At 37.5% G+C, this 26,465-nt stretch overlaps 1 protein-coding gene across 3 annotated transcripts in view; it reads right to left on the bottom strand.

Annotated features, from left to right (window-relative positions):
• Nucleotides 1–463: 463 nt before the first annotated feature.
• LOC135086713 (inhibitory POU protein) overlaps nucleotides 464–26,465 on the bottom strand; it is an 86,046-nt gene continuing 60,044 nt past the window's right edge. For 2 of the 3 annotated variants that reach the window (XM_063981491.1, XM_063981493.1), the window contains 2 exons: nucleotides 12,599–12,778; nucleotides 464–1,180 (listed from right to left, as the gene is read on the bottom strand). In XM_063981491.1, coding sequence (XP_063837561.1) covers nucleotides 464–1,180; nucleotides 12,599–12,778 — 897 coding nt within the window. The remainder of the gene's footprint in view (nucleotides 1,181–12,598; nucleotides 12,779–26,465) is intronic. The other variant, XM_063981492.1, reaches the window with a different exon arrangement.

The raw sequence follows: 26,465 nt of genomic DNA, 5'->3' as shown, positions 1-26,465 counted from the left end.
ACTCGCAGCGATGAAGTTACTAACATTAAACACAGAATATTGATATTTGCAAGGCACATTCTCTTAAAAATCCTGAATTTCAATTTTTTCTCGTACATAATTTCGATGCTCCGGAAACCTCAAAACACGGCGTCGGAAAGAAACTGTGTGTAAACGAAGCGACTTCTATTTTGTAATGATATGTATATAATCAATTATATACCCTGTGTCTCGAAAAATATATGAGAAGTCATCGTACAAGTGTACAAAGAAATGAAAATCGGTTCATGTACAATATCTACACTAGTCACTAGGTTGCGTTCGAAGGAGCTTGAAGGGTTGAGATCGAGATGAGATCTGTATTATTGTTCACGGTAGAGGCGCGTGCCGGGCCGGGGGCGCCGGGCGGCGCCGGCGGCGGCGGGCGGGCTCAGTAGCCGTACCCGGCGCCCGGGTACAGCAGCGCCGCGCCGCCGCCCGCCGGTCAGTGCTGCGCCGCGAACTTCATGCGCTTCTGTTTCTGCCTCTGGTTGCAGAACCACACCCGCACGACGTTCTTTTTGAGGTCGAGCTTCTCCGCGATCGCCGTGATCTTCTCGCCGGACGGCCGCGGCTGCACGGCGAAGTAGGCCTCGAGGCTGCGCTTCTCGGGCGCGGCGATGGAGGTGCGCTTGCGCTTCTTCTCGCCGGCGGGCAGCACGCTGGGCGCGTCGGGGTCGCGCCGCTTGTTCTTGGCCTGCGCCTCGGCCTCCTCCAGCCAGGCCTGCAGGATGGGCTTGAGCGCGATCATGTTGTTGTGGCTGAGCGTGAGGCTCTCGAAGCGGCAGATGGTGCTCTGGGAGAGCGCGCCGACGCCGGGCAGCTTGAGGTTGGCGAGCGCCTTGCCGACGTCGGCCTGCGTGACGCCGAGCTTGATGCGGCGCTGCTTGAAGCGCTCGGCGAAGGCCTCGAGCTCGCGCGGGTCGGTGTCGGTGTCTGGGTGCAGCGCGGCGGCGGGGTGCGCCAGGTGCGCGGGCGGGTGCGCCAGCGCGCCGGCGTGGTGGTGGTGGTTCATGACGTGGTTCATGCCGTACCCGTGCAGCTGGTGGTGCGGCGGCGCGGCCTCGCCCATCGGCGCCAGCGTCGTCATCGACGACGACGTCAGCGGGTCCAGCATGTCCAGCCCCTCCATCCCGTGGTGGCCCATCTGCGAGAAGAAAGACTTTGTAATTCGTTTTATCGTACTGTCGAATGCTAGTTGATTGAAAAGGTTGGCAAGGGCGGGCGGGCCGGGAATTAGCCGGCGCATTCATGCTAAATCGGGCGTTCATTGTGTCGGCGCGCACAATGGCGGAGTATGAAACTTAAACAATGTGTGTAGATTTGCAGCGTGTTTTATGTGCGCAAACACTTGTGCTGATGGGGCGTCGCGAGTGCAGCGCCAATATGCCGCTTTGTGCCGGAATGAGAGTGCACTTAAACTATTGATTACTGTTGCTCTAATTTGGCTTGACAGCTGGTGAATATTTTATCACTAGTACCGACGGGTCCAGATGAAATCAAACCTATTGCAAAATAAAACAAGATCCGGTTTAGAGTGTATTGGATCATTTTAATGGTTCGTGTTATTCCATTTCATTGCAACGGCCGCGGCGTTCGACGTTCGTGCATAAACAATTTTCCTGCTTAATTAATTAACGTTATTATTTTCGCGTTTACCGAAAGCTTCATTCGTGCGCGTTTTAAAGTGAAATCAAGAAACGCAGGAAGCACCATGTAGAAGTAAATTAAGTTTTTATTGTTTGGTGTTTCAAAGCTAATTATTTACTTCTCGTCGCGCATTATTTTCATAAATAAGCCTTAACCAAAACAATTGACAGTCGGCCGCCGTAATATATCTCACTAGCTTTCTAAACGACTCGTAAGTCTTCCTCTGACAATTTCTCTCCAAGGGTTCCGTGTTCGTGGCTGAGCCAAACTGGACTTTTGTGCTAGGACTTAGAGTGGTATATTTATATAGCTGGAGTGAGCTGAGGCCAGCGCAATGTGTCACGCGATTCCCGACTTTACTGCTTCACGTTAAGGTCCATGAGCTAATGCACGTCGCTCCAGGACGGGGGCCAAGGGAGCAATATTTCACAATTACAACCATGTCTAGCACGAAACGTTGCGTTCCTTGGACTCTACCACTATTTTTAAAGCATATGAAAATATAGTGGGACGATGGTCACGCGAGAGGTTGGGCCAATTTGGCTTAGTGCAAAATACTTACTCTATTAATGTACATACAAGACGATCGTCTTAAGTTGCGAATTTCTTAATTTCATCATAAAAAAATAACTTTTTATAAAATGGGAAAACAACTCGCCTAAGAACAATCACAAGATGATAAAAAATATATTTTGTTACAAAATTACTTACTATTGTTACTAGTGTTAGTAGAGCCTACGTTAGTTAGAGCCAAAGTTTTTCTTGTTGAAACCGAGTTTAAACAAAAATGAGGTTCAAAACAAACGATAGCTCAGCATCTTTTTCTGACCGTATCATGAGTTTGGTTTTATTATTTCTTAGTAATATGGAAGTTTATCACAGGTTTATTTGAGTTTTATTGAGCTCGTATTAAATTATTTTTTCCACTAGAAGAGACAAATGAATTGACTATTGAAGAAACAATTATGAATTTTCTCGCAAAATGTGATAGTGTTAAAGCTGTTAAACTTTCACTATTAAAACTACCTAAATCAACAAAACAATATTACACCAAAATTAATTCCAACCCTTTTCGAGTGGAGAGAAACCGCAAATATTGAACTCAGGTGTGTAGGAGATCCCCGATAATACACTACAATTTGTGCAGGGGCGCTGTGTGTCATTGTGTAATAATAAGGGGACGAACCTCCCCTCGTGTCATTTGCTAGTGATGCCAGATTTGGAGTGTCGATACTCGATATCGATAGAAATATGTTTTGTAATTATTAACTTTGTTTTGTTAGTAAAAAAATTAAAATAAAGGTTGGATATTACACATCTTTACATTAATGGGCACATATTGCCGGCTTAAAACTTAAAAAAAAAATTCTACGAATATGATTTACATTTAAATATCAGTTACTCGTTATTATACGGCATAATTTTAGCTTGCATTAAAACTGTCTCGCTAGCGGTTTTAAAAATCATCAATTACTTGCCGTTTGGTATAATAGACTTGTCATTAATAACTCCATTTTCAACACACACAATTGAAAGCATTATTGCGTTAAGCCTTAAAAAACCTTTATCGTAAAACCACAAAAAACATTGTTAATATTTTCTACTGACATTTTCAAATACCAATTTATTTAATTGAAATTAATCGATAACTTCAAAAAACACATTAACTGTCACATCACTGGCCGAGTGTAGGTATACGCGATTGCAAGTGGATATTAAATAAATTATATTCCGTTAATAGTGATTTGTATCACAACGTTATGATTGGGACAAGTGGCCGAATTTATAGGGACTAAAGGCCACGAAACTAGCGATATTTAAACTAGAAATTACAGATTGTTATCTAGTATTTTTTCATCTATTATTAATAAGCGTGCAAGCGACGAAGGCCCCTGTACTTAATAGTACGTACATAAAATATTTATAAGGTTGAATGATTTTTTAATGTGACTGTTGGTTGTTACCATTTCTATTGAATACCTTATTAAGGCGGAATGGTGACTAAACTTATTTTAGATTAAAATGTTCAACACAAATAATGTTGTTAATTGTTTTGTAATTTCTACTTCCAGTACTAAATGTAGATATTTCTGTACTTACTGTAATAAACAATAGCAAATGTGAATAAAAATACATTTTATATTGAGAGTAAGTTTAAAGAAGGCCGGACAACAAAATATCAGTTTATTTTACTTTTGTTACTTTTTGTATAGAAATTGAATTCTTTTTCCACGCTTTTTTTAATTAAAATTCTACAAACAAAAATTTTAACGCAAATCCTATTTCAGTAGAGTTGTTTGTGAATGTTGTGTTCATCTACAATCGGAGTACATTAATCATTTTTTATCTTTTTTTCGATGTATTCTGTTTATGCCATGATTAGTAATAATGTTGCTGTACCCCAATTAATAAAAAAATATAAATGTACAATGTTACTAGCAAGTTTATTACGTAAAGGACAATGACCAAAAGTGGTCCAAATGTCCACCATCAATGAGACCTATATTGGCTTATAGTCCATTAAACAGAGATTAACTTTCAGTATGGGACGAAAAAAAAATAAGCTGTCAGTAAAAAGTTATGACTGTTTGAACAAATGTAGTAGTTTACGCGCTAATCTCAGAAACTACTGGTCCGATTTTAAAAATTCTTTCTGTTAGCCCATTTATCAAGGATGGTTTTAAGATAAATAACATCACCCAACAACCAATAGGGGCGGAGCAGTAAAGACAAATGTTGTAAAAATGGGAAACATTATTCTAACAATTCTCACGCGTACAAAGTCGTAGGCACAGCTAGTATAATATTTAATAAAGTTCATCTATAACCCCGCGCCACATGCGACATGACATAACATGTGTAGATTAGTCCAAAATGTGCAATGGATAGAATGATATCAAGAACATTTTTCGGATGAAAAGGTAAAAACCATACTTTTCATTCAGTCATAACTTTTTACTGACAGCATATTTTTGATTGCGGTTTGGTTATAATGAATCAGTATTTAGTAGACTATTTTACTACATAGGTCTCGTTAGTGGTGGACATTTGGACCACACTCCATACATTTTTGGTCATTGTCCTTTAATTTGTAACTAAGGTGAAAGAGCGAGGTACTCCCAACACAAGTATCTTAAGATTACTTTATGGGAGACCCCGGTAACTTTATTGTAAATGATTTACAGAAATAAACAATTTTATTTTTTATTTATTTTTAATGTGCAACGGCGATCTGTCCTCTACTTTCATGGCCCCACGCTCCCCTCGATGCGTTTTGATGGGTCCCTATGACACGCATGCGATACGCCTCGCAATGATGTTCGACTACTAGGTACCCGACAAAATTATTCGGTGCTCATGCTTAATGTACTTATGATAATCTCGCAGCACTTCCATTAAGTTATTGCTGTGTACTGACGGTGTTTTAGGGTGTTTGAAGTATGAGTGGATAACGGATTTTGAAAGATAAGAATCAAGGTTTTGGTAATGATTTTAGATATTACAATGAAGAGATTTGAAGGAGTTTTTAGAGCATAATGCAATTTCTTACCGATATTAATGTCCAACATGTTATTGAACAGTTTACATGATTACACTTTATTAATGTTTGTATTTTTTCAAATCAAATCAAATCATTAATTTCGCTTGAAAGTGGTACATGTAAGTAAGATGGTAAATTAGATTATAGTAGGATCACACGTTTCACCAGAGTATGGCATGCAAAAATATGTATAAAATTTAAACAATAACATTCTAAGTATTGAAGTTAAAAGGCTAACAATATATTTATGAACTCAACAGAACTGCACCTACTACCTTCCTACTCATAGGCTTTTAGCATACTATTTAAGTAAGAAGTAGGTATACCTTCGTAATTATGCACGAATCATCCAAAATAAACATTTATGCATTACAACAACGAGGTGCTGCGGGCACATGTCGCAATGCACCAAAGATAATACAGGGTGAAAATACTGTTCAGAAAAATGTGAAAAAACCAAAACCAATTGTCTCAAACTTAGGATCTTGTGGTCCAAATTCAGTCCCTGATAAAGTCCCTGGATAGCCTGTTTGAAACCTTTCCACTTTTATTTGTTAGATAGCTTACTCGAAGTATGGCAGATATCTACGTAAGTATCTGAATCATTTCAGGAATCTAGGAAACTGACGTAGCTTTTGGCCTAGAAATGATAGCTTATTTTTTACTTTTCAATACCTAGTATACATCATAGTAAAGTTTATTTATTAATCTACATTCAGTGACACTAACATGAATGTTAAGTTTACTAGTTCAACAATATCATTGTTGATTTTTGAAAATTGAGGTAAGCAGTGAGCACCTTGTATACCTTTTATACCTACCTAACATTAAAAAACGAATATTCTGTGAATTTTATGGTTTTCTAGTATTCAATCTCAACTAATTGTTTAATAACTACATTGTTCACCATCAAACTAGTTACATTAATACATGACATACCCATTGTACTCGTATGAATCAACTGTGTACTAATGCATCCACTTAACTTTGCGACATTTGATTTTCATAGTATCAACTAGCTTTTGCCCGCGGCTTCACCCGCGTGAAATTTAGTTTGTCATAGATCGAAATAAATTATAGCCTATATGTTATTCTGGGTTATAAACAATAATACTGTAAAGTTTCATCAAAATCCGTTCTGTACTTTTTGCGTGAAAGAGTAACAAACATCCAGACATCATGACATCCAGACATCCACACAAACTTTAGTTGTAAGATTACTAATTAGCTTGAGATATTAACGCGAATTTCACTAAGTTAAGTTTCACTAAGTTTCAGTAAGTCTCTATTCACTCTAAAATGATATATCTTTGTGTAATTTAAGCTGCACTACAGCTAATAGAAAATACTACTAAGCGTAAGCAGCCTTACACAGAGTGCTAAATGGGACCGTCCTGGCAGAGTGTCGTCTTCAAAGGGAAATATTCCCTTGCCGACCCATTACGAAAATATCGACCTTAAAAATAAACAGTGCAAGTTAAACATGAGCTGGGAGTAGGGTGCCCAATTAATCGGGAAAGCCCGGATAAAATGGAAAACGAAAGCTTTTGTTCATTGTTCGCTCAAAGCATTAGTTTCAAAAGTATGAAAGACAGTTTTTTTGTTTTACAAATTGACACAGTTTAATCGCTTGTGTATTGTTAGCCGAAGGACTTGTGGTACAAAGGTCGTTTCATTGGTTCGACAGCATAGGTAAACCTTTGCACAGACAGTATAAACTTTTTGTTGATTTAGAGCCATTTTGTTACCTTTATCTAAAGCTGTAATCCGATATAAGGTTAAAAAGTTGATGCTACATCTCATAAAATAGTTTACAACAAGTGCTAAGGATCTTTCACAATAATGATCGAATGGTTCTCTCTAAAAATAAAGATTTTTAGAAAATTATGTTTTAAAGATCCGTCCCAAACAGAGCAAACGCATGGTGCCCTCAAATGGAAAGGGCACGATACCCTCCCATGGGAGGTGGGCATATGAGCATTTTTTCTAGTTTCCACAATTGTCGCGTCGCTGGGGACGCGCCGGCTCAAAACTGCGACAACAGTTGTGCCTAATGTCGACAATCGGTGGGGATAAAGAATTGTAAACAACGAAAGCGCTTTTTGAACCCAATTAGCGTGTAACAAGTAGCTACTTTGAAGCCCTGTAACCCCTTTAAAAGTCATAAGGTTGTAAAAGTTAGTTATTTTCTGCTTTTAAGCTATACAGGGTGTTAGGTAAATGGGTATATGAGCCGACACTAGCCCATGTTAACATATGCATATAAATGGTATGGTGAAGTCAAAAATTTGATATCATAATTTAATTTTTTTTGGTTTTCATACAAAATAAATTGTATAAAATCTGATTTGTATGAAAATTAAAATAATTAAAATAGAGATATCAATTTTCTGAGTTCACCATACCATTTATATGCCCATGTTATCATGAGCTACTGTCGGCTCATATACCCATTTACCTAACACCCTGTATATTATGTCCAGTGTAATTTTAACCATACCACTGCTTCGGTAAGTGTTCAATAAGTGAGCTAGTGCTGAAAAGAAGTAGTGCAAAAAACTCAGTCTCTTCGGCATTACTCTTTTTCAAGGGTTATATTTAAAGCTGTACTGTTAGAGTTGTGAACTGTATTTATTTTTGGATAGTACTTGTAATTTAATTTATCATGCTGTGTATACTAATTTTGGCTTACGGTCGAGTATGTAATTAACAATTTTTCTTTACAATGAAGCCTAGACTGTAAACTGTTTGTATACCTATTACAAATAAATAAATAAAAAGCGAGCAGGGCAGGTACAACATTTCAAACGTTTTTGTAACGATTTCACTGTTGGTCACTTCTGCAGTGTTGTGTTACTTATCGTATCTACATCTCTAGTCTCTACAGCATCCCCCCCCCCCCCCCCTTATCTGTTTCTTGTCACTGGTTCAGGGACCTACTTACACGTACATGCTTATCTTACTGACTAATTTTACTCATCAGCCTACCCCTTGTCCGCTGCCTTATTGTCCATTATCATCATCATCATCATCATTCCAGCCACAGGACGTCCACTGCTGAACATAGGCCTCCCCCAATGACTTCCACATCCCACGGTTGGTAGCAGCCTGCATCCAGCGCCTTCCTGCTACCTTTATCAGGTCGTCGGTCCACCTTGTGGCTGGACGTCCCACGCTGCGTTTTCCGGTACGCGGCCTCTTCCCTAATTGTCCATCTATTTTTAAAACTCGTGTAGGACATTTATTCACAATCTTCAACGTTCATTTTTCGACCATTCTAGATATTAAACATGACCTATCAATGACATTAATTTAAAACAAATACCACAGTGAAATAACTACAAAAAACCCAACATAAAAAGTTGGGAATTCCACATACACTAAATAAATTGGAAGTATCTATTAAAATGTGGAGTGTAACATAATAACCGGTTATGGAGCGATTACGCTACAATTAATATTAGGGTAGCTGTAACAGAGTTCGGAAAAGTTTGCTCCCCTAGATGATTAATGTCAGAAGGTATTGTTACTTTTCATTCCGCTAAATATGAGAACCCTAGCGGAGAATACGCCGTGAAAATTTTTGGTGGATTAGCGCCATGAAAGTGTAAAATGACTCAAATGAAAACAAATAGTTTATTGAATATACCCTATCCAAGGCACTTATACACGTCCAAACTGGTTTAAACTCCATTAAAATAAATTATCTGTGATATCCTATTTGAAAATCGTCATGAAAACTAGAAGACGGGATGAAAACTTTTACTTAACATCAACATGGCAATATTTAGTAATTTTAAAAGCTAAAATTAAATAGTGAAGTCATGCTAATTAACCCAAATGATTGCTATCCATAAAATTATTATCACTGAATGTATAATTTTTAATTGGCTTGTAAGGTCAAGTCTACTACGAGTACTACGAGGACACTTTCAGCCAAAAAAATTTAAGTTCAGCCAACACTAATCACCGCTTGACACCTTCTGTCTGGAAAATATAAAAAAAATCTCAGGAACCGTCACGTTCACAGGAAAATTCCATTTTTCGCGACAATGTTCGTAATGTCTGTCGATCAATCTTCGTGAGGAGTCGGCAGCTCTAAGAGGTCTGCTGAAATCTTTCGACGGTGTTAAAATGCTGCCTTTATTTGGGTCCCGAAGAAAGAACCTATATTTATACTAGTTCTTTATAAGAGACTTCGTTAGATTATAAAGACTAAAGGATTTTAACTTGTCACAGAAAGTCTTGCACTTCGTAATGAATACAGTAATGATTTCCACTACCAATGGAAGTGTTATCAGATAAAATCAAGAGATCGAAATTTAACTATGACTCAATTAAAAATAACAAACTAAGTAATCTAAAAATAAAAGAGCAGACACCAAATCGAAACCGTTAACCGTACTCGAATGTCGAACGTGAATAAAAAAGTCCACAAAACCGATAAAAAACCGATCAAACTACATTCAAATATCAAATAAACCTTCAACATCACTCCCACCCACCTGAATACCGACCGTCACAACAATAAAAAAAACTTAATCAAATCAAAAACAGTCCCCAGCATACTGGTCTCACTATATTTACAGATTAGAGACATCCACGGGACCCCAAACGCGCGCTTTTTGGTTCCGTGGGCTATAAAGCACACATTACGGACCCCAGGCTGGGGTAACTCAGGAAAGGGCAACTCAGAAAGGGGCAAATTGGAAGGCCCCGTTTTACGATATGCCACGGCGGTGACTTTTTATGCGAAGACTATAAATAGAGCTCAATTTGGGGGCTATACTCGAATAAGATTTTGTAGTGTCAATAAGTTTCTTTGTTTGTTACTGTTATCGGCAAGTTGATATTCAATCAAGCTTCATCATCATCACCAGTGTCAAAGACGATAGGAACTAGGCCCCCACCAGTTCTTGCTATTATACCAACCATTATTAGCAACTTACCGATATTGTAAACTATTAGGTAAGTAAGTACTTCTTAGTTCAGGGCGCGATTAAAATATTCTCATAAAGAGCAAGTTCAATTACAATCTATAGTATAGTAGCGATGTGCCTGTGTCCATATCAAAAGCCTTTGCTTCAGTGCTCTTATAGGTATATCTATATACTTTACGATTTGGTCGCAAAATAGCTCTTAACAACAACAGATCATGCCACAATATATAAACTTCGATGTGCCATCATCCGTACTAGAGAACCAGGAATGCTAAGTAAACTCAAACCTAATCCACAAGATACGAATTCTGTATTTTCAGCTCAATCAGTCTTTCTCGCTCGTATTTGTAATGGTAGCATATAGAGTGAGAGAGAGAGGACACATTCCATAATACTCCAGACAGAAATGTAAACAAACGAAAACTACTGAAGTTTTGAAAACGGGTGGCTTTAAGTCTTTTACTTGCGAAAGTAAAAGAAATAGAGAAAAAAAGAACATTGAATTTTCTGATAGATCCAGTTTATTCTGTAACCTATTATTGACGTTTGATAGAGCTCGTGTAGCACTTTCAGGATCAGTATTTCAGTAACCAGTTTTTCGATATCTTGTATAGTTAAGAAGCAATCAAGTGAGATCACTTACCGTTTCCACACTGTATAATCAGCCTATAATAAGTAAGACTTAATAGAAAGCATAAAGAGTCTGTAATAACCATTTATAAAGGGGTCCTTGAAGCAGAATCATAGTAAGAAAAGCAATCGAATTCCAATCAAATCAAATTACTTATCTTAAAGAATATTTATTTTGTTTACTATTTCGTTCATAAAAAGATTTGCGGGGGCTGGTCCTCGATGAAAATAAACTAAGTAAGGTTATTCTGATTGTAAAATGACATTAAAGTCCGTGAGTGACACTCAAACGAATAGGACGAAAACAACTTACAACAACTACTTAATCCCTAATATAACTGTAAACAACATTTGGCACGTGAATAATTCAGGGCCTACAAGCAAATCATATCTATTATTTTAAATAGCTTTTTAATAACGCGTAACGCGTAGCGTTTATAATAACGAGTCCATAAAATAGACCCAAATATTAGAGATACGAGTGAGAAATATACATTTTCTTTACTTCGAATATATTGAAAAAATATTGTCTGTATTTTTGTGTCATATTTTCCTAGTAAATAAATAATTATATAAATTGTGACATTGGGACTCAAAACAAATTACAAGTGCCTGCATCGGTCCCATTGTCATTGTATTTTCCCTTTTCAAATAAACTGCAAAACAACCAATTTCTAAGCAAACGGAACGCTCCGCCTTCTCCGGGAGGGTAGCTCCGTTACATCGAATAGTGCATAACATTACCTCACATTTTATCGCCCCCTGCCTCCCAGAGGACCGACGACCCTCGAATTAGAGATTTCGATATACCGAAGAACTGGTATGGAAAATTGCATATACTTTATTATTGTTATTTACAGTCCTAGAGGCGAAGATAGCAAGAGTTTTATGAGGAATCCTTATCTTTATAGAGAGAGAACTCGATTGGTATGATCGGTGTTCGGCTTGGGGTGAGAAGTGACGCTGGTGGCCATTTTAAAGCGATATTTTAAGTTTATCGGTACGCAATGCGGGTTTGGAAAGTGTGCCGCGATTTTACAGTTACCGATTGAAGATTGGGTGGTTTTGCAACGCATTGTTGTTACAAGTCGGTTTCTTTCTTGTTTTTTGCGGGTAGTCCAATCTGTGTGATCTAATGCTTTTGAACCTAGAGTCTTTTCTTAAAAGAATAATTGAACTAATTTTATAACACAGAGGTTCTAAAAATACAAAAATGTATTTGTAACAAATTGTAACAAATTACAACATGAGATTGATTGACACTGACCCCCGTATTCACAAACGACGCTAGCTTAAGTGAAGCATCAAATCGAACGCACAGCGTTGAATAGAGCTCTGTGATTGGTTCGTGTGTCACCCTGCAGGTTCCCTGCACCCTGCGTTCACGCGCACTGTGAGACCTCATAATAATGTTTGTGAATACGGGCGTAAGGTTGAGTTGCGCCACCTTATTTTAACCATTTAGCAGTAACAATAACCGGTGCTTTTTGTATAGTTTGACAGATTTTTGGCGTTTGTCAAAGTTAAAGTAAGATTGTGCAGCTCAGCCTAACTTTGTGCCCGCAGATGCCATAACGGTAGCCTACAATCCTACATCTGTGTGCTTACCATGAGTTTACGTTAGGTGTGCTCGCTAGCGACTGCGTAAAACAAATTACATTAATTGTATGACATATTGTTCAGCGCCCCTAGCGGCTACTTTCAAGATCTTCATAGAGATTTTTGACGTACTCGCTAGCGAGCACACCTAACGTAAACTCATGGTAGGTACACTGAACACGGGTAGGGCCACGGCCCTTCCTAAAAGAAACAATAATACCTGATGCGGCCGCGCGTTGTGAGGCGGGGGTCCACCGACCCCGTGGTGGTACACCATGTCGTGCTTGAGCTGTGGCAGCGGGGGTCCCGGCTGCGGGCCCGACTGGTGCTTGCTGATGTCCACTGCGAGGGCCTCCGCCCTGCTGAGCAGGCCATCGTTGAGACCGCCGAAGAGGTCGCCCTGCAGAACACAGGTGAGCAGTCAAAAGTATATCTTGATGAGTTTAAGCATTTTATTTCTACGTATAAAACATGAGCGCGGGATTCTAGTTCATTCTGCTGTACTGGCGATATCAGCAGTAACCCCAATTTTTTTGCTAAAAACGTTTGTCAGGTCGTCTGATGGAGCTCATTGTAGTTTTGCCAAAAAATGGAGTTACTGCTGATATTGCTAGCACGGCAGCATTAGTTTCTAATATTTGAGTTTGTACTTTGATATTATTTGAACAGTATAAATTGGATTATGGTGTTAAAGTGCTGGTATTAATACAATAAAAAACGGTACAGACGCCAGCTAAGAGATTTATGTCGCAAAATTGAATAAGGTACCACAATTTATTTTAATGTGCTATCGTGCAGACATGGTGGAAATTGCATTCTAATTAGTTCTAAAGCTTACGAGTTATATCTTGATATTTTAAATTTTAGTTGTCATAATACGAGTATATTAAGCGAATATTCCCTGCGCTGCATTTCCTGCGTCTCAAAATTAATTCATATAAAGATACTGTAAAAGCCTATATTTACTTATTCTACATTAGCTATAGCAGCCACATGCAATCGTCTACGTATCTCTATGATAATACCATTATGCTTTTAAAATCAAAACTATAATCTTATAAATCAAAACTATAAAATTAGTTACTGAACAATTTTTTTACTCCTTCAGTGTGGTCTATTCACTAATTAAGTAGGGAATTAAGCAAAACATTTTCGTACAGCCTTTAATTTCTATGGATGTAACAAAATTTCTAGTTAGACTTTTCATTCATATCGATGGTGCGGCATTCGATATCAATATGTCTAACTCGATAAACTTGTCCGAGTTACTCGAACCTGCCCCGGGGAACGGTGAATGTGCACATTGAACACCATTCAATACTAGTCCTTATGTAGATGGAGCTACGACCCATGTTTTGGAACTTCTGACGCTGCTACGTGGCGGAAGCCAATGAAGCTGTATTCCACGAAATTTTTGGAAATCTCTAATATTGTGCAGTGGCGTTAGTTACGATTACGTTAGGCCGCAATTTTCACTAAGAAAACGTCGTTAGGTAGTTGAGTTGCACCATCTTACCTTAACTTTGTCAAACGTTAAAAATCTGTCAAACTCGATACATAAAACACCGGTTATTGTTATTGTTACGGTCAAAATAAGGTCTTTCTCAGCTTAGTCTTTCTAAGATTCAGCCTTAGTCTTTTGTAATAGTTTCGAAATCAATTTACATCTGTATTTTTAGGAATTCCTAATCAAATTATTCTTTAGATCTAATTTATCTATATCACTTTATTTAAGACAATACATCATTTACTAACTAGTAATGTTTTAATACTAAATATTGTTTAGTATTGAAATATTCCTAGCATATTCCATATTTAAGTAAGTGCCTATTAGTAGTTTTTTTAAATTTAATTTTTAAAGAATATTAGTAATATGTTATTGCACAAATTACTAATAGTCCCGTAAGCCCCTAGTACTAAGCTAAATATGCTTGTATCATGAGTGAGCTCACCACAATAGAGTGCAATATTCTGCGGGGACCGAACCCGCGTTCCCCGGATCACGAGTCGGCCAGTCCGACCCCTTCACCGCTCGGCTATCGTGGCTTCATATCAGTTAGTTCTGCAGTTCTGGATAGCCAACAACGGCAGAGCTTAAGGAGGATTATGATTTCGCACTATGTTTAATTGAGTGCACTTCAGTGGATCGATATAGCCTGTAATATTAACGCCTGTAGCCTCAAGGCCAAGGCTGCGGCATCGGGTGTGCTAAGACAATGACGTTAGTCGCACCTGAGATAATTATTGTAGGTTTTGACTGTTTTTTTTAATAATATTTGTATTTGGTCCTAAAATTTTCAAAAGCTCTTATTTTTTAAACTTATTGTTTAAAACGTGAAATATTAATCAAACCTTTCGTAAACTATGTCGGCCGTTTGGTGTAATGGATCAACGGACTACTATGCCGAGAGGTCCCGGGTTCGATTCCCGGCCGGGCAGAAATTGAAATGATGAATTTTAATTTCTGTGACGGGTCTGGGTGTTACTGTGTATATTATGTATTTACAAAAAAAGTATTTAAGTATGTTCATACAAATCCGTTGTCTAGTACCCATGGTACAAGCTTTGCTTAGTTTGGGACTAGAGGCGCAGTGTAAAAGGTCCAAGGATATATATTTATTTATTATATTTAAACTACATATTACTTCTAATCCGTGTTTTGACAAAGTGATTCGTGATTTTAAAAACAGAATGAGGTGCCTTTTATTTTAATCCGATTTTTATTGCCAATCTATAGTCCTGAATGTTACAAATACCCATTAAGTAACCCTTGATTGAGTACAAAAAAAAATTAGGGCTAATTTCTATCAAATAAAAACCTAATATCAATAAAAGTTATAGAAAACCAGCAGTATGTTTTACTTTCCGTTTTTTACAATGAAATTGTTAGTTTTTGATTTTTTCCACTTGACGTTTCAAAATCGTTGGACTATAATGGTTAGGTTGTTGCTAACGGAAGACTCATCCAGACTAGCATTTTATTGTGTCAAACTATAAGTTGTTTAACATTTTATTGGGTCAACTTATGACTAAGGCGCAACAATAGAGATGCACTCATAGATATGTATTCAATACATAATTGAAACAACAATGTTTCCACAAAACATATTATACGAATAGTTAAGTACCCACAGGGTGTCCCAGAATAGGTGAATCAAACTGCTAGCGGAGGTAGCTCTACTAAAGCCTGGTCCGTGAGCACGTAGAATTTTGTCAAATGACCCCAAGCTACCCATCCTTATCGCACACTCACTGCGGGCGCGCGTCGCACAGTCGCGACAGCAATATAATTACGCGCGAGCGATAAGGATGGGTAGCTTGGGGTCATTGGACAAAATTCTACGTGCTCACGGACCAGGCTTTAATGCACTATCCCTAAAAAATTTTGAGTTCGGATTTTTTTTTAAATAATGTGCTCTAAACTCGAAATCTAGTCATTTTTTTCAAACGCAGCAATTATAGCCATATAGGCAAAGCTGATTTATTTTCACTTTTTCAAACTATTTTTTTTTGTGTCCTTATACGCTTTATATTTTTTTTCATATTTATAGGGATAATACATTAGTAGAGCTACCTCCCCTAGCAGTTTGATTCACCCATTCTGCGACACCCTGTATATGTCCCCTTGGTCGGAAACTTGCTGAGTAATCATCCAGCTTCATCCTATCGAGCAGAGCGACATATATCAGTATTTTAGGTGTTCCTAAACCGTTCTGGCTCATGTGAGCTTTTGTTGCTACGACTGCGCTTTAGATTGACAGCAGGGCCATGCTAAAATTATCAGGTCAGTATTTTAGTTCAGAACAGCGGCATCTGTCCTTCTAGGCTCTAATTACGAAATGGCTTCAAGGTATGACAGCACTCAGGAATAGATATCCTGAATATAATAATAGTAATAATAGAATATCCAGGAATAGAGAATCAGAACCTGTGATTTCAATATTGAAATTCAATTTGTTTGAATTTGAATCGAGTTTTGAGCGTCTTTTAGTTTTTAGTTGTTTACTGGTTCTAACTCTAATGTCATTCGCACTAGGTACCTACCCACTCGCACTTACTGAGTAATAGTAGTATACAAAGTATCTCATAATGATGTTGCTCCCCTATTTGTCACTCCAAGACGAATTTCCACCAGTGTAGCTCTATCCTTACCCAAGCAAGACCGTAACAAACCGTAACAACGTTTTTAATAACCACCCGCTAATTCTTAGACGCAATACGGCGCATCAAATAGTCATGGCTCAGGCTGCGGACGGTTTTTGGAGGATCAACCTACATTATTTATGAGGAGCCTGACCCTCCCGCGCTCGTTACGGCACGGACAGATGCCTCCTTCGCCTGCTGACTCCCAAACAGCTAGTTTTATAGTCTCCGAGACCACTTTAAAGTGATAGTTTCTTTTCGATTTGCCGGTGGTACACACGTTAGAGGTTTATCCCGGACGTGTTCGTTATCCCGATCGATCGTGTACTAGTTTTTTAGGCGGGCTTAACGGAGGAGGGCTCCGAGAGACATTTACATAACGGGAGTACAGCGTACGAGTAAAAGCAGGCTTTTGCGTGCGATATACGTTCACGCGGTAAATAGACTGTGCAAGCTGAAGAGGGAGTGGGAAAGTAGAACGAGTTTGAAAACTGACACGCAGCTATACTGTTGGTTGTTTGGTGTATGCCGAGAGGTCCCGGGTTCGATTCCCGGCCGGGCAGAAATTGAAATGATGAATTTTAATTTCTGTAACGGGTCTGGGTGTTACATGTGTGCAATATATGTATTTACAAAAAGAAAGTATTTAAGTATGTGTATAAATCCGTTGTCTAGTACCCATAGTACAAGCTTTGCTTAGTTTGGGACTAGAAGCGTAGTGTAAAATGCCAACGATAAAAAAATAGCAAAGTTATAAGACTACCTACCTAGATTTATAGGTTATAAAAATAAAAGGAGAGTTATTAATTTACGTACGGCAAGGATTCTCAGAGAATTCAAATAACACCTTTACTGATTACGAGACCCGTACTAACCCTATATTCAAACTAGTGTTCGCTATAAACGTAGTTACTGGCTCAATAGGCTTACGACTTAACGTGTGCTCCAAAGCACCGTCTTTGGTAGTGTTATTAAGTTGTAAGTCTTTACTGTCCTAACCAAAATGACCTACTACGTCATTTTAAGAGCTTACAATAGGGATGATGACTGGGTAATGAAATCGAAATTCTATTTAGTCCGTCAGACAGATTTTATAATAAAAAAAATTTGGACACATGTTTTTTATTTTTTTCATAATCGAATAATTACAGTATTATATTGAGTTGAAATCTCGCGTGAGGTAAAAAAATCTACTCAAGCGTGACGTAACGCGCCATTTCAACTCGATGTAGCACTGTTATTATTTAATTATGAAAGAAAATAAAAAATCTATTATTTTCTAATTATCTGTCTGACGGACAAATGATTGAAATTTTGTCATCTAGCCTACACAGAAACTGTAGAGCAGCAAAGATGTCGAGTCTGGTGCGGTGTATATCAGTACATACCTAACTAACACTTTTTACAATAATTTCATGGGTCGCCGACTTTTATGGCCTCCTTATGGAGGAGCCATGGCTAGCACGAGACTTTTCTCAAGGGTAATAGTTTGCGACGTAGGCATTAACTCATAGTTAATATTGATTAATGATATTGATTTCTTAGGAAACCTACCCATTCGTTCGTTTCAGCCAAATGATGTTGACTGCTGGACATGGGCCTCCACCAAAGATTATTAAATACAAATACAAATACGATGATTTGGGAGTTATAATAAAAAATCGGTCCTTATTTTGATGTAGGTTGTAGTTATTTCAGTTATAAAATTATATTATCTTCCTTCCATCATACAAGTCAAAAAGAAAGAATGCAATATGTATATTGCAAAGCACAAAACAGGTTGAACTAGCACAAAAGACACACTATCCAGTCCCATTTTTTAGCCCCGTCATGCGTCACCCCTTGTCCCCCGACATTTGATCCCACTTGAAACAAAACTTGCGCACGCGTCGGTAAGTGTGAATTACTGTCAATCGGACTAATCCCATAGAGGAGCAATTGAGCGTGAGAAAAGCGCGCCCGCGTCATTAGCGTAGTGTTACAATAGGGATGGAGAAAATTGTTTATTGTTACTAAAGCTGGGTTGCACCATTACTTTAACTTTGACAATCAAAAATGTGTCAAACTCCATACAAAAAACACCGGTTATCGTTATAGTTACGATCAAAGTTCTGTGGTGCAACTCAGCCTAAGACTTACGTTTACTATTAGTTTAGTTAGTATTATTAAGTGATTTCTTTGGTTATGTACAAGTTTTTTATGTAATTATTACCACAGAGAAGAGGGTACACTTCTAATACAGGTTTTTATAAACTTAAAAGAAGTTGTACCAAACCCTGTAATGATAAAACTTGTAACTTCAATAAATGAATTTATTTATTTATTATTTATTTATACGTTTGAAAAGAGGGATCATTATTAATATTATTATGCCCGCGACTTCGTACGCGTGAAAATAGTTTGAATAATATTTCCCGTTTTTGCATCATGTTTCTATACTTCGCCCCTATTGGCTGTAGGGTGATGTTATATTATAGTCTTAAGCCTTCTTAGATAATGGGCTATCCAACAAAAAAGTTTTATATTCAAATCGGAATTGTAGTTCCTGAGACCAGCGCGCAGACAAACAAACAAACTCTTCAGCTTTATAATATTAGTATGTATTAAGGCGATTAGAGTCCTCAATCCGCGCCAAATGGGCATTTTGTAAAGCCTACTCCTCTTTTACTGCTGGATAGAAATAGTTGAAAAAAATATATGTTATACAACAGTTCAAGGACTACATTTGACGCTACGTCTCTTTGTTTTGGATTAAAAAAATAAATACGGGACATCGATTTTTTACTTAAATTCCCTACTCCTCCAAAACGGCTATGTTAATTTAAAAGATTTTTGCACGAATAGATTAGGAATTCTTTAATCTTTAAATGACACGTTGCGTTTTTCAATCGAACATTACTTTCATTCATAAATTTTACTTTTGATAAATTCCGAACGTTTTGCTGTTGAGGGGGCCTTCGCGGGGTGCGGGCGGCAGTCGGCCGCTGGCCTTCAGACGGGGAGGTTGTGTCACTCGCTGCAAACTGACATTAGCGATCAAAATGAATTTTTTCTTTGGCTGAGTTGTACCACCTGACGTGACCTAACTTTGACCGTAGCTTTGGCGATAACCGGTGTTTTTTGTATGGAGTTAGACAGACTTTTGACGCTTGTTAAAGTTGAAGTAAGATGGTGCACCCCAGCTTTTGTTCGACAATAGATTTTATGTCAGAATTGTTCATAGAGTACGTGCAGTCAGATGATACAATTGAATTATGACGCGCTCAGACGCTATTTTCTACCTGAATAGAATCTATTAGTGTAAAAAAACTATAATTGACTCCAAAACAACTGCACTAGATAAATGCAAGTAGAAAAATTATTACGTTATTTATTTACTAGGCCTTTGCAATCAGTATCCAAATTAGGAGCTAGTCAGAATCTGTAACTTAATCGATTTACGTGAAGAAAACAATTTATATTTTCAATATGTTTCTTCGCGAAAATACCACAATTAAAAATAACACCTGTAACACCCCTGGGTCTGCGGGTGTCTATGGGCGACGGTAATCATTTACCAACAGGTGATCCGTTTGTTCGTTTGCCTCCTGTCACATTAAAAAAAATTAAGATAAAGTGGTATTGAATTGTTCTATAGAGCTTATTAAAAAATTTGGATACTGATTACAAAATTAGCCATTTTCGGAGTCGGTGGCAGCCTACCTTTTGGTGAGTCGTTTTGGAGTTGGTTTTAATTTTTAGTGAAATTAATCTATTTCATGCCTTTAGTAGACTATAGGTACTCAGTAGACCTTGTTGTTGCCACTGAAGGTGCATAGGTACACAGTACATTGATACCATAATTTTAATGTTAAGTGCAAATAAACTTCCCTAAATTACCAAACCATGAAACGTACCTATATTATTAAAAAGTTTCGCAGATAATAACTGAAATCCTCTTATAAGGTGATGAATTTTAAGAGCATGTCATGAAACCAAAATTATTAGCATACCAAGAGCTTGTTTTAAAAAAAATCTTTTTATTTATGATGGGGAATTTACTGCGGCGTAGTAGCAGAGATTTTCCGTTTGTAGATCGTAATAATTTCGAAGAATAGGGATGTTTTGTGGATAAAGCAAGAAAGTAGCAAGAGTTTGAATTAGTCCGTCGGTGAACTTACCAAAAACAAACTCTAAATGTATTTTTCACATTTTTAAACTTATGAAAATTTAAAGAGATGAAGCGCACCAAAGTTCAGAAGATGAGGCACATGACGTCAAGGCATGCTTAAAAATGTGGCGATTTGTGTCGTCACGCGGAATTTCATCGCATCATATCTTCGTAATTACTTGTTTAATTGACAAATAAAAATATCCTGTGTCCAATATTTTTTGATAATGTAAAATTGACGGACCAAGTCTTTTTTTAAGAAACTAGCCTATTCTTATGGCCACATTCCAGCTCCATCATCAGACCCTGCAGTTTACCTTAGAGAATTGAAGACTCATGATTTTCAAAGTAGCGTACTTACATAACATTAATTAGGTACTTGCTTATACAGGGTGTCCCAAAAACAATGGATAACCCTTCAACCATCGATAGGCCTCGCCATGGTCTCCCTAACGTCCAATTTTGACCCCAGTAAAAATATCACCGTTTTCAAGATTTTTAAGTTTTTGTGCATTTTTAGAAAATTGTAATGAAATTATTTAGGTACCTATAATAATAAATAAAAACAAATCAAACGACCCTAAACTCGATTGAATCGTTTAATCCCGGAGTTGCTATGGGGCCACTGGCATTCCAGCTCTACCATCAGATCAGCTCCATGTCATCACAATATTGCATTGTCACCCGAATTACATGTATATCCGAAATTTTAACTCAATCAATTGATGAAGGATTTCTAATAAAAAGACAAATACATTTTCAGTTTATTCTTCATAAGTGACACAGAGAGAATGACAATAGACAAAAGCAGAAACATTTGCTTTTTTAGGCCATAGACAATACTAGGTACTAATGCGTTCCAATAGGGATGATGACTGGGTAATGAAATCGAAATTCTATTTAGTCCGTCAGACAGATAATTAGAAAATATTAGACTCATATTTTTTAATTTTTTCCATAATCGAATAATTACAGTATTATATTGAGTTGAAATCTCGCGTGACGTCACATTTGAGTAAAACTTCTACTCAAGCGTGGCGTATCGCGCCATTTCAACTCGATGTAGCACTGTTATTACTTAATTATGAAAGAAAATAAAAAATATGAGTCTAATATTTTCTAATTATCTGTCTGACGGACAAATAATTGAAATTTTGTCATCTAGCCTAGTTGTCGTCAGGAAGTTGGTCTAACTAATTCAGCTTGCAAGATTCCACCCGAACAAACATTTATGTAATTACCTACATACATCATAAATTGCAAGCTAAATAAAAGCTTGTAATAAAGTCGGGTTTGTTCAAATTTCGAGAACGACTGAACCGACAAAAGCATTAGAAAATTTACGAAAAATAAAATAAAATTTTATCCCGTACAAAATGTTCATGGATTTTGTTATTTTTATTAAATACCTTTACGCCTGAGTTAAATGACACCGACATCAAGGTTCATCAATTTAAGTTTAAAATAATAGGCAGTAATTTATGAAGAAAGAGCTTCTATTCTGTATCTACCTATGCCCGTGTATTTTTGATCGGTGTCAAATCGGAGTTTTTGGTGCGGGGTACGCGGGTGTTGCTCGCGGCGTGAAGGTCAAACGCCCAAGGTCATTGAGGACTCTAATCGCCTTAAGAAGATTGAAGAAAGCCATTGACTGAGATAGTAAATTAGTTCAGGTATGGAAAAGCAAAACAAACAAAAAATTTAAGCTTGAATTAAGATGCATTATTGTGCCATTATAAAAATTCCAAACTTACTACAACACTCGTGACTCGATCCCAAAGCTTGCCGTCCTAATTTTTAGGAGTTATTGTTGAATTTTTCAATATAGTTTTAATGTTTTAAGTAGACTCCATCGTCAAAAACAACGCTTGGTATCAATTAAATATACACGCACTTAGTTAAATTATCAAAGGACACGCCAAAGTGCAAATGTAGTAACTAATTTATGAAAATGATTAAAATGGCTCCCTTAATCTGTGTCGCAATCCGCACCCCGGTTTAATTGGAATAGAGACAGCTAACGCGGGTCAGTCAAGCCAGCCCCATCGTTGTGATGCCACCAGCCACCCTGCCGTGCCATAAGCCACCCCGGCCGTGGCACAAGGCACTCGGTCGTGACACGTGACAGCAATTTTATGGTCAAATCCCCCATTTGAATACCCTTACATGCTTTGAGATTGATAATTGATAAGTATGATGTTACTGCAGTAATTTGGAAAACATACATTTAAGGGTAGTGGTGGAATGTAAGTATTTTTTTCAGTCAAAAGTGGTTTTGGCCGATTATGAGTAACATATCTATTCTTAATATGTTATGTATGTAATCTTATTTTATCTAAGTTAAAATCAATTTTATACCGCCTTCTTTATTTTCAGTTTGATCCTAACTGTTTTATGTGCATATAAGTTTAAAATAAATAAATAAATAGTTTCATGAATGGTTCTTACTGTATGTTAGGATAACATTCTGTACTTTAAATATTAAGTGAGTAGTATAGTATGCTCTACCTACTTTTCACGCAGTATTGCACAATTATGTCTATCAATTTCCAATATTAACCTCTATCTAATTAACGCTAACCAAATCGTCGAGACAAATAGAGATAAACATAGCTAAACTATATTAATTGATTAGAAATGCTATCAAATACCCTGCTGCTTTGTCCATCGGCTGATTGATTGTCTATAGTGTTACATCAAGATAACACCATCGCTAATTGCGATGTTTAAACAAAATAATTAGCCTAATTAATTAGCTTCGACTGCATTGTCCCGAATCATAGTCGGTCGGTTTCAAAGCAGCGTGTCGCACTCCCAACTGAGGGTCCAACCAAGGGTCTTAATTCAATAACCCCCTCATAGAACGGGGCCAAAGCGAGCATTATCACGAGCGTAGCTTACAAATTTTTATTGCGCTTTTTTTGATTAGCAAATTGGACGGAATGATGCGATTATTTTGATTGCAGTTGACTTTTGTAACTTGGGACGAGTGGGATATTTGTATTTGTGTTCTGGACAGACGGTTGTCTCTTAGAAGGGTGAACTTTTTTTATTTATTACTCAAATAATTACAGTACAGAGCAGAAAATACTTATAGACATAAGTCACTGAGCATAATATGTGTAATGCTAATTAAGTACCTAAATACTGCCTATTATTAAGACAGCAGACAGCAATCATAGTCTAATAGGTAATTATTGGGTACTTCCCAAGTTTTTCTTTATAGATAAGTGATTATTAAAAATAAATTGATGCGTCAAGTACTTGGTAGGCATTTTTGTTGCATAATCTAGTTACTCTATTACATAAAATGTTAAGGTATGTAGTTTAGTGCTTAATCTAGTATACCTACTATGGTGACTACAACTGTAGATCACGGATATTTAACTTTTAACTTTTTATTTAACTTTTACATGTTAAACAACTTAAAGGCAGACTGCATGAAAGTACGGTGTTCTGTCAGATATTCTGTGAATCTTATGTGTATGTCTTAGGCTAGTTGCACGAACTTACTTTAACCGTAACTATAAAAATAACCGAATAACCGATGTTTTTGTATGGATTTTTTTGACAGACTTATTACGTTTGTTAAAGTTAAATTAAGATGGTGCAACCCAGCAAGACTGAGGCTGAGTTGCACCACCTAACTTTGACAGTAACTAGAACGATAACAGGTGTTTTTTGATGGAGTTTGACAGATTTTTGACGTTTGTCAAAGTTAAAGTAAGATGGTGCAACCCAGCCATAATGTAACACTGTCTGAAACTAGACAAGTATTTTAATTAACATTACGCTTACTAATTCCCCGCGAATCCAGCTCATTAATACACAGACAACACGGCGTCATAAATATTATTAGTTGGCGTAACGCCTGTCTTGGCCTGGATAATTCTTTACCCACTTTGATGTTTTCTGTCTCTGTCTTAATTGGGGGGCCCGTTTTAGCATCAAAATGAAACTGGAATTATAATTTTATCGCTCTCCCCTCCCCCTACAGGCGGGAGGCAGTTATAATCATGCTACCTAAGTGTGCATAGCGTAGTCCAATGTACAGTCGGCCACGGAATTGCTTCATTTTCAGGCGGTTTCCGGGTAAATTTTTAGCTTACAGAAAATAATGTCAGTGAATTTTTTGTATTATAAGAAGAACTTATTCAATTAAGTTTTATACACATCCACGAAAAAAAACGCTTTAACTCTTCCATTACAGTCTTGAGATCCCTATCTAATGCGCTGTATGCAGAAAAGATGACATCGTTTTAGCGTAGAAGATCCAGTGAATCGACATAGTTTTACTTGAGGATTCGACTCTCTACTTAGAAACTAGGCCATCTACGTAATGCGCAACATCGTCATCAATTCAACAATGGTGCATTTAAGCGACCGTAGGTATCACTTTGTATACAGAGGTGACCCGTAAAGAGCATGCCAAACTAATGACAGACTAATTGATGACTATCTAAAAAAATGCCTTAGTAAAAGTATGTATCACCAATACATACTTTTACTACGGTCGCTTATGCACCATTGTTCAGAGATAAGAGTATTTTTCATGTTTTTTTTAATATCAAATTTTAATCTTGTTGGTCTGTGTATAAGAGTAGGCGCACACCGTTGATTTTTCGTCGGCCGATAGTTTAGTCGGGCAGTTGATCAGTATGGGCATGTATGGGAGTGCGCACACTACGCCGATTCGATTTGGCCGATTCTTCATACAATTTAAAATCGGGCACAACTATCGGCCAACTAAAAATCAACGGTGTGCGCCTACTCTAAATAGGCAAATATTTTTCAAGATGAAAAGAAGAGGAATAAGAGCAATCTGCTCATTTGTACACACAGCAATGCTCAAAATGGAGGATGAAAAAAACATGAGAAAAAAAAACAAGAAAGGGTGATAATTAAAAAACAAATCTGTATATGGCCATCCATTAGTCTATCAATTCTTTTAGTTTGGCACGCTCTTTACGGGACACACTGTATACGTTTCAAATCTCAGTCATAGGGAAAATTACCCTTGCTTTTGGCAATTCCTGTGTCTTAAGCTGACGTGTCACAAGTAAGGATCAACGCGTGAGTCGGGATTACTAATATAGTGATCCCAGATCACAGAAACTAAAGCGAGATGTGACAAGGGGGCGGGGCCGGTGTCGCAGCAATATGCCCAAAAACAGAACACATTGCACGTGACAGCAATGATGACAGCAGCGACGTCATAATGTAAACAGTTTACATTGCTTGCGTAGTACTAAAGATTATTCGAACGTTGAGTCCTGATACAGCAGTGGATAATGAGCAAATATTTTTATTACTTTGTGTGTGTGAATTTCTAATGCGACACTGAGTTTCGAACTCAGCGCGTTGGCATCTCTCTATATCTCTATGATAGTGATGGATCACACAGCGAGCTTTGTACTGCAGCGCACAGGATTTACTAACCATTGAGTGATAAGTACAGATGCAAACACTGCGGCATCATAATTATTACTACGTTATTGGGTACTTGATATCAGTCAATTGACATACTTTTTATTAGCTCAAATCCCTCTAATTTTGGATAGCAATTGACTGAAAAAATGCAAATTGTAAAACAACTCAATTTTCAGGGCTAGATTGAAGTGTGTTTTTCAAGAGCTTGTGCCTTTGAATTGTCGATTATTTGTGTCATCATCCCAATTGGAATAGATTTGATTTTGCAGCAAAACTGTAAAAAATGAACTGTTGACTGTACCTCCACTTAGCCCTTGGATGCAAGTTACCTGTTAACATGGACGTAACAATGGGTTATTCTTAG

Source organism: Ostrinia nubilalis, chromosome Z, assembly GCF_963855985.1.
Source record: "Ostrinia nubilalis chromosome Z, ilOstNubi1.1, whole genome shotgun sequence".
In the NCBI taxonomy this organism is placed as follows: domain Eukaryota; kingdom Metazoa; phylum Arthropoda; class Insecta; order Lepidoptera; family Crambidae; genus Ostrinia; species Ostrinia nubilalis.
The sequence above is the reverse complement of the archived record's forward strand: the minus strand, read 5'-3'. Positions and strand labels throughout refer to the sequence as shown.